General features: G+C 45.6%; 7 protein-coding genes and 1 non-coding gene across 8 annotated transcripts; 4 read left to right on the top strand and 4 right to left on the bottom strand.

Moving 5' to 3' along the window:
* Positions 1–841: 841 nt before the first annotated feature.
* Positions 842–1441, top strand: CANTADRAFT_8034 (uncharacterized protein; the record flags this gene model as incomplete). Its single annotated transcript, XM_020211226.1, has 1 exon — positions 842–1441. The coding sequence occupies one exon, from the start codon at positions 842–844 to the stop codon at positions 1439–1441; it is 600 nt and encodes a 199-aa protein (XP_020062708.1).
* A 248-nt stretch (positions 1442–1689) lies between these two features.
* Positions 1690–2211, bottom strand: RPB7 (DNA-directed RNA polymerase II subunit; the record flags this gene model as incomplete). The annotated part of the gene is made up of 1 exon (XM_020211895.1): positions 1690–2211. One exon carries the CDS (start codon positions 2209–2211, stop codon positions 1690–1692), a length of 522 nt encoding a protein of 173 aa, XP_020062707.1.
* Positions 2212–2741: 530 nt separating this feature from the next.
* CANTADRAFT_55640 (mitochondrial 54S ribosomal protein uL13m) lies at positions 2742–3266 on the top strand (the record flags this gene model as incomplete). The annotated part of the gene is made up of 1 exon (XM_020210471.1): positions 2742–3266. The coding sequence occupies one exon, from the start codon at positions 2742–2744 to the stop codon at positions 3264–3266; it is 525 nt and encodes a 174-aa protein (XP_020062706.1).
* A 237-nt stretch (positions 3267–3503) lies between these two features.
* On the bottom strand, positions 3504–7587 carry CANTADRAFT_315886 (DNA-directed RNA polymerase II subunit RPB2). The gene has a single exon (XM_020208407.1). It carries the CDS (start codon positions 7439–7441, stop codon positions 3740–3742), a length of 3702 nt encoding a protein of 1233 aa, XP_020062705.1. The 5' UTR covers positions 7442–7587; the 3' UTR covers positions 3504–3739.
* A 91-nt stretch (positions 7588–7678) lies between these two features.
* On the top strand, positions 7679–8521 carry MRP20 (mitochondrial 54S ribosomal protein uL23m; the record flags this gene model as incomplete). Its single annotated transcript, XM_020210469.1, has 1 exon — positions 7679–8521. The coding sequence occupies one exon, from the start codon at positions 7679–7681 to the stop codon at positions 8519–8521; it is 843 nt and encodes a 280-aa protein (XP_020062704.1).
* Positions 8522–8792: 271 nt separating this feature from the next.
* Positions 8793–9609, bottom strand: CANTADRAFT_23694 (uncharacterized protein; the record flags this gene model as incomplete). The annotated part of the gene is made up of 2 exons (XM_020206990.1): positions 8793–9537; positions 9587–9609. The coding sequence occupies 2 exons, from the start codon at positions 9607–9609 to the stop codon at positions 8793–8795; spliced, it is 768 nt and encodes a 255-aa protein (XP_020062703.1).
* An 84-nt stretch (positions 9610–9693) lies between these two features.
* Positions 9694–11268, bottom strand: CANTADRAFT_316097 (uncharacterized protein). The gene has a single exon (XM_020208408.1). The coding sequence runs from the start codon at positions 11153–11155 to the stop codon at positions 10175–10177; it is 981 nt and encodes a 326-aa protein (XP_020062702.1). The 5' UTR covers positions 11156–11268; the 3' UTR covers positions 9694–10174.
* Positions 11269–11951: 683 nt separating this feature from the next.
* Positions 11952–12023, top strand: CANTADRAFT_t226. The gene has a single exon. It is a non-coding gene; the product is annotated as a tRNA-Glu (tRNA).
* Positions 12024–12342: the final 319 nt, after the last annotated feature.

Raw genomic sequence — 12342 nt, 5'->3', positions numbered from 1 at the left:
CAATGGAGGTGCCCATCTGTTACCTAAACCAAAATCCCGTCCAGATGTTTCCAAGATTTTCATCCGACCAAGAAGACCTGAGCATAGAATGAATCCTCAGAAATACAGAGCAAACAGGAGTGAAGAAGGAGCATCTCATAACATTGAAGCGAGGAGAGGAGCTACTTTGCCATCAAACCTAGCACAGAGGACAGAACCAACCCTCGCCAGGAACATAAGCACTAATACCAACACGAACACTTCAGCACAGCCAGCCAATTCCCCTATCAACTCAATCATAAACACTTCAATTCTGCTGCGATCCAATTCCCCTACGAACACATCAATTACTTCGCCTACCAGCACAACGAGAAGTCCTCTAACGCCACAACCATCCAATTCTTCTACACTGCAGAGCATACGTACACCTCAAACTACCAGTACTTCAGCTACTTCCGAGATTCACACTTCGCCATATTATACTCAGCTGACTTCCTCACCACTACCACCACTACCACCCCCTCCACCTCCGCCCCCACCTGCGCTGTCGATTGTTTCCAATCACAGTTTGGAAAAGCCAACACCGCCTGCTCCTGTACCTTCTACTAGATCTCATCACGGGCCTCCACAACCAAATGTTCCTCATCAACTTATGACATCAGAGAGTAGACTGAAACCTCCTGCTCCTCCAATATCACATCCACCACCAGTCTTATCCCAGCCAAATGTCAAATCTAAATTACCTCCATTACCACCACCACCATTTCCGCCAACAACTTCAGGCCTGCGCCCTGCAAACTACATCACAAGCTCAGATCATAGGAGCGTGCACCTGATTCGAAACCAAGCAGGTGCTTCAAGCATGAGCCATGGAGTTGACCATTCAGATGCTTCAAATCAGCCGGGATATGACCAAAGACACTCGTATCCAAATGGGTTTAGAGACACCTTGGATGCTCAAGAACGGCACCGTGCTCTTCAAAGAGAAAGAAAAGAGAAACACGAAGAGTACAGAAGGTTAATGAGAAACCGACAGGGGTCGGAACCTCTTGAAGCAGAGGATTTCCCAATCACAGGCGAACGAAGTCGCTCTTCGACGGAGTTTACCTCGATTGTCGGAACTTCCACGGACGTTGTTCCTCAAGAAGCCGCAGTAGGGGCCTCACTGGAAGATGGGAGAGGTACTTCAAAACCTCAAAATTCAAGCCCAGAACAATCGCAATCTTCAAGCGTGGCCCCAGGCTTACGCTATTCCAGGTCGGCGTTTGATATCATGGGAGCTGCTAATCGGGAGTCCCCGCCAGCTCACAAGAAACAAAAGGTTACGGGTATACTTGGGATCGAATTGAGCGAAGAGAACATCTCAGATCGGTCGACAGTCTCTCCGTTGAACGGGAAAATTAATAGTATGAGGCTCGAGACGCCGAATACTTCGAGAATAGAGGAGCTGGATGAAGAATAGAGAGAGGACCGCATGGCTGGATAAGAAAGCTCCATTTGGAACGGAGTATAATCCATCAACCACAGGATCGATTAGAATATTATCGGTTACTTGATCAATTAGAAGGTCACCACCGGTCACAGGGCCAATTAGATCACGGTCATGTCTATCACACTAGCAAGTGTTAAAATACCTTGTTTCTGACGATCTACTTTGCATCTCGATGGGCTAGCCTCACTAACCTTTGTATATATGTACATACTTATACATTACATTGGACTTGGTCCAAGGTAATCCTCCTTGATACTACCAATAGCGTAAATCTCGTTCACGTCTGTTCTAGTACCGACTATCTTCAATCTCACTCTGGAACCCTTCTCTATATTTTCGTCGGGACTGACGTAGGCTGGGGGGTTGGCAGATGGGTTGAACTTCATGTCTGAAGGAATCAAGTGGGTACTCACGAACACTGACAATGGACCTACGTCAGCAAAGAACCCCATTTTATTCACGGTAGTCACCACTGCATCCACTACTTCTCCCTTAAACGGCTTCCACACCACGGCTCTGTACTTGACCTCGAATTCGGCCACTCCCATGCCTGGTATGATTCTACCCTTGCCGACATCGATATTCATACAGTCCAAAACACACACTATGTACCCAAACTGACCGGTACAGGTTCCCTCCACATCGCTCAAAAGCTTGTCTCTCAAATACTGGTCCATCTGGGGCCCAAAGTAGGAGGGGTGTAGGGTCAAGTTTAGCGAAAGATCTTTCAAGAAGAACATGATATGATGGGAAGTTTTATGGCTTGTGTTGTGTCAGGTATTCGATGGAGAATTGAAAGTGTCGTAAAGACTGTTGACTATCTATGCGGTGAAAAATGTTCTTGATGGTTCCTTCTGTCTATCTGCGACAACGATATATTTGCTGCGTGAATGTGCCTCGCGTGTTCCTGCTAGCTGTAATGAATGGCCGTGGTGTTGTGGGTCCGCTACTCGCTAACTTCTGTGACTGTCAGTGTCGTTCATGTTGATTTTGTTGAAAATCGCGTGCGACATTGTCTCCGTTTACCTGGTAGTACCCATCTGAGACCACCACCGGGCACACCCAGAGATCTCTTGATGTCCATGGTTCCAGTAGACTTGTATTCACCATCGATATCATGCTCTTGGAGTGCCCACAATTTCGCCCAATCTCTCTCTTCCTCTCAACCGGCTTTGGATACAAGTGCCAGTCAAACACGACTTGCTTCGCACTACGACATTCATTGAAAAATTTAAATCACTAGTACGTTCATCATTACCCTAATTCAACCATGTCCCAAAGAATAGGTAACTCGGCTGCTGCGTTGACCAGAGTATGGCATCACATCGACTTGGCCTCAGATCCAAGAACCTTGGGTCGTGTTGCTGCCAGCATAGCCATAACATTGCAAGGAAAGCACAAACCAACATTTTCCCCTAATAACGACCATGGCGACTACGTAGTGGTGACAAATGCTGCCCATATGAAAGTTACCGGTAACAAGTTGAAAGAAAAGCATTACTGGACCCACAACACCCGTCCGGGTTCCTTGAAGCTCATTCCTATGGAGAGAATGATTGCTAACAAGGGTTACAGCGAAGTTTTGATGAAAGCCGTGAAAGGTATGATTCCAAAGAATAAGTTAAGATTGGACAGATTGGACAGATTGAAAGTGTATGATGGTGATGAGCATCCTTACAAGCAGAACTTGATAGCGTTTGCCGATGAAGTTTCGGAGATGAAGGCTAAGGCTGCTGAGTTGGACAGAAAGGAAAAGCATTTGACCGAGCTTAGAGAAAAGTACCTCAAGCACTGAGTGCTTCAGGCCAAAGAAGTACGCGATACTGCTCGTTTCCGAACAAGCAGGCTTAGGCTGGATATGTCTAGGATCCTGCCAGTCTTTGCTCATTATCAAGCTTCGGGCCCATATATATGTAAATATCGGATTGTAAATATTAGACAGGATTACGTATCGAATGTAGAACGATGGGGGAACAAACACTAGCAAACAATTAAAGGTACATCTTAGCATTTCAATAAAAATATAGGACTATTGAAAATACTGATCAAAGACAAATGGAACTGAATGAAGTTCATCCAGCGTCACATTGGATATCTTACTACCCTTGCTCATTTCGAATTCGATTAATACTTATATTTTTTCTATGTTTTAATTAAATACATTATGTATTCAACACCCATTCCCAAAATGGGTTTACGACCGCTAGCTCGCTAGCATCGCTAGCATTACTAGCTCACATTATTAATACATGTACCCCCAGGGCAACCTCACACTCTTACTGAAACCCCCGATCTCTCTGTATACAATCTTGGTGCAATGTTCATGGCCATCAATTCTTGGAACAACAACTTGGCGGCGTATGGAATATGAATTTGGTAAATGTTTGTCTTATTCTTACATGAACGACATTCGAACTGGTTCTTCTTCAAGTTCGCAATAACACTCATCAATCCACACATACCACAAACGTGCACTCTGAAAGCATCAGAGGCTTCCATCAATCTTTCCTTCAAGAAGCCGGCAGCACCGTGAGCAATCATACAATCTCTTTCCATCTCACCGAAACGCAAACCACCATCTCTGGATCTACCTTCCACTGGTTGTCTGGTCAAGACTTGGACTGGACCTCTGGCTCTAGCGTGGATCTTGTCGTCGACCATGTGTCTCAATCTTTGGTAATAAGTTGGGCCAAAGAAAACTTGAGCCATCAACTTCTTACCAGTATGACCGTTATACATGACTTCAAAACCTCTAGATTGGTATCCATGTTCTCTCAACAACTTGGAGACTGCTTCAGCAGTAACATCGGTAAATGGCGATGCATCACCTTCTAAACCAGACAAAGAAGAAACCTTGGACAACAAACATTCAATCAAATGCGCAACCGTCATACGAGATGGGATAGCATGAGGGTTGATGATCAAATCTGGAACGATACCCTGAGAAGAGAATGGCATGTCTTCATGTCTGTAAGTAACACCGATAGTACCCTTTTGACCGTGTCTGGAAGCAAACTTATCACCGATTTGTGGCACCTTAGTGGTTCTCATTCTAACCTTGACGAACTTGGCACCATCACCATTGGTAGTCAACAAGACTTGATCGACAATACCGGATTCGGTACTTCTCAATGGAGTCGAAGCATCTCTCTTGGTATGGTATTGAGTTCTTTGACCCAATTCTTCAGTGTCTGGTGGAATTGGGGTAGTCTTACCAATAATAATATCTTCACCACTAACTCTGACACCAGGTGCAATTAAACCATCATCATCTAACTTCTCATAGGTACCATGTTTCAATCTTAAAGTATCGGATCTTGAAGGCTTCTCGAAAGTTTCCAAGGCTTTCATACCTTGTCTCTTTTCTAAGTCCATATAAGATCTGAAAAATAAAGATCTGAACAAACCTCTATCAATAGATGATTGATTCATAATCATCGAATCTTCTTGGTTATATCCCGAGTAACAGGCAATAGCGACAACTGCATTTTGACCAGCTGGCAATTCACGGAACTTCAAGTGTTCCATGGATCTGGTGGTTGCCAAAGGCTTTTGAGGATAGTACAAAATATTGGCCATAGTATCCATTCTGACAGCATAATTCGTCAAGAAAACACCCATAGCTTGCTTACCCATAGCAGATTGATAAGTGTTACGAGGAGACTGATTATGATCAGGGAATGGAATAATAGAAGCGGCGACACCCAAGATCATTGAGGGATGAATCTCACAATGAGTGAAAGTATGAGTAGATCCACTGAAAGTTGGCTTGATTCTCTTAGCAGGGTCAATTTCCTGCTCTTCCATTTGCAAGGTCTTTTGTTCAGATTCATCCAAATCACTCTTTGACGCTTCCAAGTCTTCTGGAGTCATGGCAATCATAATTGTTTCTTCTTCTTCTGCATCCACGTATTCAACGACACCGTCACTGACCAAAGCAGACCAACCGTATGAAGGTTGACCATCTTCATCGAAGTCTTCATCGTATTCTGAATTCAACAACTTGTGAATGTGTTCCTTTTGCAATTTCAATTCACCACGAGTTGGAGATTCAGCATCATCATCCACAATGAACAATGGACGGTAAACTCTACCTGCGTCGGTGAAAATCTTAAATTCCTTTTCTCTGATATCTCTAATGATAGAGACTTCTGGTGAAATATCTCCTCTTCTTCTCAAGTTTCTCATGGTGTCGACCAACTGAACTGGTTCTCTGTGGGTTCCTACCCAAACACCATTGACGAATACTCTGGTAGAATCTGGCGAATTGGATGGAACATAGTCTTCCAATGGTTCCATACCCCATTCTTCCAAGAAATACAAGATTGGTTCCGATGGAGTACCAACTGAAATACATGTCATCAAGGACAAATTCTTGACCAAACCACACGCTTGACCTTCTGGAGTTTCAGCAGGACATACCAAACCCCAGTGAGTGTTATGCAATTGTCTTGGCTTGGCAATCTTACCATCTCTACCAATAGGAGTATTAGTTCTTCTTAAATGTGACAAAGTAGAAGAGTAAGTATAACGGTTTAACACTTGGGAGACACCTGCACGCGAACTCATGGCCTTCTTTTGTTCACCCCAGTTACCAGTGGCAAGGGAATAACGCAAACCATCAGTAATAGTTTGAGATTTGACTGCTAAAGTTAAGTTGAATTCCTTATCGTTTTCAACACATCTCTGCATGTAATTGTAAATATCTTTGGTTAATTTTTTGAATAAAAGACGGAACAAGTTAGCCAATAATGGACCGGACAAATCCAATCTCTTTTTACCAAAATGATCTCTGTCATCTGGTTCTTTTCTTTCTAATGCACATAATAATAATCTGTTGACCATGTAACCCAAGAAGTAAGCTTTTCTGGTTTCAAACCCTTCTTCCTGAGTGATATTAGGTAACAATTCTTTTTGTAAGATATCCTTAGCGTACTGAATACGTTTTTCTCTTCTGATACCCAAAACACCTCTTCTACCGATAAAATCAAGGGCAATTTCACGTTCTTGAATAACGAAACCTTCTTCAACACAAGGCTTCAACATTTCCAACATTTGCCAATCGTTGGCATCGTAACAGATATGTTCCAAGATATCACCATCAGGCACAATACCCAAAGCTCTGAAGACGATCACAATAGGAATATCCTCCTTAATGTAAGGCAAAGTTGCCTTGATAGTTCTTCCTGAAGTTCCTTTATCATCTCTACCATACAATTTGATTTGCATCGACGAAATTAATCTGGAACCCTTTTCCAAGGCTGATCTAATTTCTGCCACATGAGAAACTGGGGAAGGTGCTGCCTTCTTGAAAACTTGAACAATATTGGCAGCACTTCTTTCTTGGGCGATCAAAACCTTCTCTGAACCGTTGATGACGAAATAACCACCCATATCGTAAGGACATTCTTTAAGTTCGTAGAATTCATGTTCACTTAAGTCTCTTAACATACAGAACTTGGACCTCAACATGATGGGCACCTTACCTAAGTATACCTTTGTGACAGGTTCCTCCTCATGCACTTTTTCTTCTATCCATTCGAGCTCATTGTCTTTCTTATTGTTATCATCCGACTTGAAAACTTTCTTGGTCATATCCACGTATAAAGGAGACGAATAGGTCAAATTTCTTAATCTTGCTTCTTGAGGGAACATAGGGTGAGTGGTACCATCACCTTCGGTCTGGGTTGGTTTGGAAATGTAAATTTTACCGAAAGTGATTTCAAATCTTCTATTTTCATGATCGTGTTCGGAGGTATGTTGGGCTGGCTGATCCAAGATCAAATGGGAGTCTTCCCAGACCAATTCCTGGATGGTGGACTCAATGAATTCATCGAACGAGTCTAACTGTTGTGACACCAAACCCTTTTCTTGAAAGAATGACGATATGACAGTCCAACAATCTTCAGGGGTGATGCTATTGGAGTCATCCTCGTAGAAGTACGGATCATTCTGTTGGTCCTGAGACATGGCTGCTAGTTTCCACGCGATTCAGTGATATCTAATGATAAATGGGTATTGATCAACGCCCTCTGAAGTTTGCCACTTATCGTGGATGTTTAGTTTGTGGGTGAGTATGGTATGGGCGAAAAATTTAGCGGTGCGCGCACGCCACCAGTGTCGCGTTACACAAAGAGAAATTTTCAGCCTACAGACTACCAGACACACAACTCAACCTGGCACCGGATCTCCATCGTTCAGGCCATCATGTTCCTCTCTAATATATGGAAGAGAGCGCTTCACTACAAGCAGACACCAAAGTCATACCCTAAGATCAATGTCAAGGACGTCGTGTTGGACAAACCCAGAGTTGGGTTCAGAAAGGAAAGGGAACCATTGATCTCCCAATCGGTCACCGACACCTTGTTTCCCAACACCGAGATCAAGAAGAGATATATCGAAGCAGGCAAGCCAGTGCCAATAAAGTACAGATCCAACAGCGATGCCATCGCCAGAAGAAACTACGAGAAGTACCAGGAGGAAGTGATGACTGGGCAACCCCATTTCAGAGTAGGTGAAAACAAGATTTACTTCCCTAGTGGAAGAATCTGCTTGCTCAGACCCAACGCCAAGCACACACCATACCAGGCCAAGTTCTTGGTGCCAAAGAGCATGAACAAGATGGACTTGAGAGACTACTTGTGGAACGTGTACGGATTAAGAGCATTAAACGTCACTGTGCAATTACTTCACGGTAGATTCCAAAGAGATGCATTTGCATACGCTCGTTACAGATTGCCACAATACAAGAAAATGACCGTGGATATGGCTGAGCCATTCATTTGGCCTGAGGTTTCTCCAGAATTAGTGGAACAAGCCGAAAACGATTACAGAAACGAAGTCAAGGTCATCGAACTGAAGAACGGTAGGGGCTCAGACTTATTGAAACCAATTGAAGGTTTCGACGGCATGTACGCCTCTCCAGAATTGCCAGATGCCTTCGTTAGTCGTAAGTGGAGAAAACAAGGAGAAACTGATGTGCAGAAACACACTGCTCAAGTTGAAGAGAAGACTGAAAAGGACTTGGTGGGCAAGTTCTTGGGTCTTTAAGGTCACGACTAATTTAGTCTATAGATTCGGGACCTATACCTAGGTCTGCCATGTATATAAGAATGTATTGCATATAGTAACTACAAACCGTTGTGTATAAAACACTCTAACGAAAACCAATCCCTTGTCATTCAGCGTTATTTCTAGAGGGGGCTACCAGAGCATCCTCAAAGGTGCAGCGGACCAAGATAGAAGTGGGATTGTCTTCTGCTTAACGAATCGGGGTATCAAAAGTAATTGTCAGAAGAACCTACCTCTCCTCTGAAACTACTTACCAAAGCCATCCCTTTTTCTTTTGGGGTCTCTGCTTCAATCCGTCGCCTTCTACCTCTTCTTCTTCTCCTGGCTTCTCACCCGCGTAGCCAATTTTGCTGGTGAAGTCCTTCACCATGACATAGGAGCTATCCAAGATCCCACTTTCCGATACACCCAGGCCAGTTTCGGGACCTTGTTGCGATGACTTGACCGCTTGCTCGATCAGGGTATTACTGAAGCCCAATCCTGCCAATTTCTTAGCATCAGTGAAGAGCTTTTGAGGAAACACATCGAACTTGACAAGTTTCGTCTCTATCCATGGCTTGATAAACGAGAAGTAGACCAAGCCGCAACCATTTTGGCTGAATTTGGTCCAATCCTCGGTATTGTCGAACGCCTTTGTGGTATCAGGAGTGGCACTTCCAAAGGTGACCATTGGAGAGAGCAACCATATCGAAAAGGACAACTTTATCAATGAGTATAAAGGTATTAAATGGCGCAAAAACAAAAAGGTCTCAGCAGACTGGACTGTGGCCAAAACCACCCAGTAGATGAACCACTTCTGGATAGTTATCAAACTGGTCTGGAGAGCACGGTCCTCAGTTCCTGGTTCTGTTGCTGCTTGCTTGAATACGAGATTTAGGGGAACGGTAACGCCCCCGATTTTGAACTGGGAGGAGGCGATCTCATTTGCCACTTTGCTGTATTCGTCGAACGCCTTGTAGGACGCAATGACGGGGTAGACCGTGGATACAAGGTTACTGAGGTTAATATGTGAAACTATTACAGGAGAATCACGTTAGTACTTACGTCAATAAGGAAAGCACAACCATCTTGATAGGTGGTTAAGTGTGGGATAACTCCTGAATCGACGCCCCTAAGACTGCGAGGCAATGGGGCTGGATGGCAGATATGGTTGAGATGGAAACTCAACTAGGTGTGGTATACTGAAGTCAATTGCTCTCTGATCAACACTAAGAACAACTGGTGATAGCTTATGGTCTATTTGCACCGATAAGAGATGATCATGCAAACTAGGGGGCGCGGTCACGTGGAGATACGGTCACGTGGAGAGTTCTCCAAGGTCGGACCCGGGTCCCCTCCCACCAGCACCACTACCTTGAAACGTGGGGTCGAGGTTCCCACAGTATATTGAGGTTGCGGGGCTCCGATATACGACACGATTGTCATGGTGATACGTAACTTTAGTTGAAGATCGCGAGCGACGCTGTAACACGTCACACTCATCCACATCCCACGTCTATCGACTAGTATACTTTGGAGGCACAATCCACTCCGACTCGTTCTCTAGTTAAACCTATACTTAAGAGGCACTTTTCAGTCCCAACTCGTTCTCTAAATATTTGCTACTTGTATTGATTGTCTATGTTTGATAGTTCACCATAAGCCTCTGGCCTTCAACTGCTCCACATTCCAGTCCCAAGTCTGGATTGCATTGTTCTCGTTGGTTGCAACGTGATTGGCTCTTCCCTCGTTACCTCCTGTGGTGAGATACTTACCGTTATCGTTAGCAACGGTGAGGGAAGGATCCAATGCCGCTTTCAAGGTGGAAAGCGCCCCCTGCTCCAAGGTGACCCCAATCACCGAGTTTGCTGCTGTCAAAGCACCCTTGGTGAACACCCCGATGTAGGAGAAGTTCTTCCAGCGATTGTACAACTCGGTATCCACCACAAGCCCCGGGTGGACCGCCACACTGAGGATTTTCGGGTACTTTTTGGCCAGGAGCCGAGCAATCTGAATATTGGCCGACTTGGACACTCCGTACCGCACCCAGGTGGAAACCAAGTCGGGGCCCCTTTGCACAGGCTTTCCAGGGTGGAAGTACTTGAACGCAGCGTAGTGGCCCACAGAGGCCACATGGACCACCCGTGGTACGTGGCCGTCCTCCAACGCAGCCTCAAGCTGGGGTGCCAACTTGTGGGTCAACAAGAAGTGGCCCACAACATTGACCTGGTACTGGATCTCGATGTCGTCCTTGGAGAGCTCGTATGGCAACGCCATGATGCCCGCGTTCAATATGAGCTTATGGAGCTTTGGCTCTCTGGCAGAAAACTCCTTGGCTGCCAGGACCACGGTAGAGAGATCAAGCAAGTCGATGTACTGATAATGCAACTCACCCAATGGATGCTTGTTGTCATGTCTTTTCTGAGCCTCCTGCTTGAGATCCTCAATGGCCTTGAGGACCTTGGACTCAGTCCGACCTCCGATATACACGATGTATCCGTGGAGGTAGAGGTGCAAGGCATCGAACCAGCCGATTCCCGAGTTGGCCCCAGTGATGAACACCACTTGACGGTCGGTGCTCGGGTCAAGGTAGGGAGCCGAGGATGGATCATAAAAGCTTGAGTTTGTGGGCATTTTGTTGTGGTCAAATGGGTGGATCAGGCGATAAATCAGGAGAATGGCCCGTTATATACACCTCTGCATACAAGATTGTTCCAGCCATAAATGTCAAATTCGTGTCTGGCGAAGGTGTCTGTGCGACCCTGCGCCAACTCGTAAATGGCGCATGTGCTTCGCAAATGAGGAGACGGTCAGCGAGGGGCCAAGCAATCAAACTGTGGTGGTTGTTTCCCATGAGTGGTTAGAGGGAGGCTAGAACACCACGGTGGGGTGCTGGAGGGTTGGCTGGGTTGTACCGAAGCATTAGGCCCCCAGGGTTGTGAAGTACCCAATTGACAATTTTCATTGCCATCAAGCTGTCAATCTCGGAGTGAAAAACAGTGCTTCTGGCCATGCACAATTGCATGTTCTCGCTATGTTCTGGCCTCGGAGGAGGAGAGGGGGCTCATTTGACACCCGCAAACAAATAACCCTTAACCTAATAAGGCGGTGGAGAGGAGGGGAGTTCGGGCTCCTGAGGCACTGTTTCCGTTTCTTCCGGAATGCAGTCTTCGGAGTAGATTTGTCGGAGTTTTGTACCAAATCTAGAATTTTAGAAGGTGCGATAACACCCACGGGTCTAGACCGAGCAGCGCCTCTTTTTCAGCCAAGCCGAAGCAGGGTATGGACATCTGCTCCATAGGTTACTGGTCCAGCCACCCAATATAGCATCATCTGGCGTGTTTGATGTAGTGCAGGGCAGAGCCATCAGATCACGTGGTTCTATTGTATATAACATGTCCATCACGTGTGCAATTCAAACATCAATCATTCCGATATAGTGTAACGGCTAGCACGGTTCGCTTTCACCGAGCAGACCCGGGTTCGACTCCCGGTATCGGAATATCTTTTTGCCCTAGCCCCACAAGGCTGACATTCTTTTTACCAATCAACCTCCATGATATTCCACCCCCAGTAACCATGCGGGGCCTCCACTTGTGTGCCCCCATCACCATGCAGACGTAGTCCAGTGAGCCATGGCCCTTCCCCACCGCCCCAGGTAGTGCCAGCCCCACGCCATCCACCAGTGACCCCGATAACACCAGAGTGAGCCAATCAAAAGTGGGGATCAGCCAGGTGATCAGAGCCATTGTTGTGCAAATCTCCACCTTTTCCAACCCCTTCAATCTACTCCGAACTCCTGAGCAGATAGGAGGAGGGGT

This window comes from Suhomyces tanzawaensis (genome assembly GCF_001661415.1).
Source record: "Suhomyces tanzawaensis NRRL Y-17324 unplaced genomic scaffold CANTAscaffold_7, whole genome shotgun sequence".
NCBI lineage: Eukaryota > Fungi > Ascomycota > Pichiomycetes > Serinales > Debaryomycetaceae > Suhomyces > Suhomyces tanzawaensis.
The sequence above is the reverse complement of the archived record's forward strand: the minus strand, read 5'-3'. Positions and strand labels throughout refer to the sequence as shown.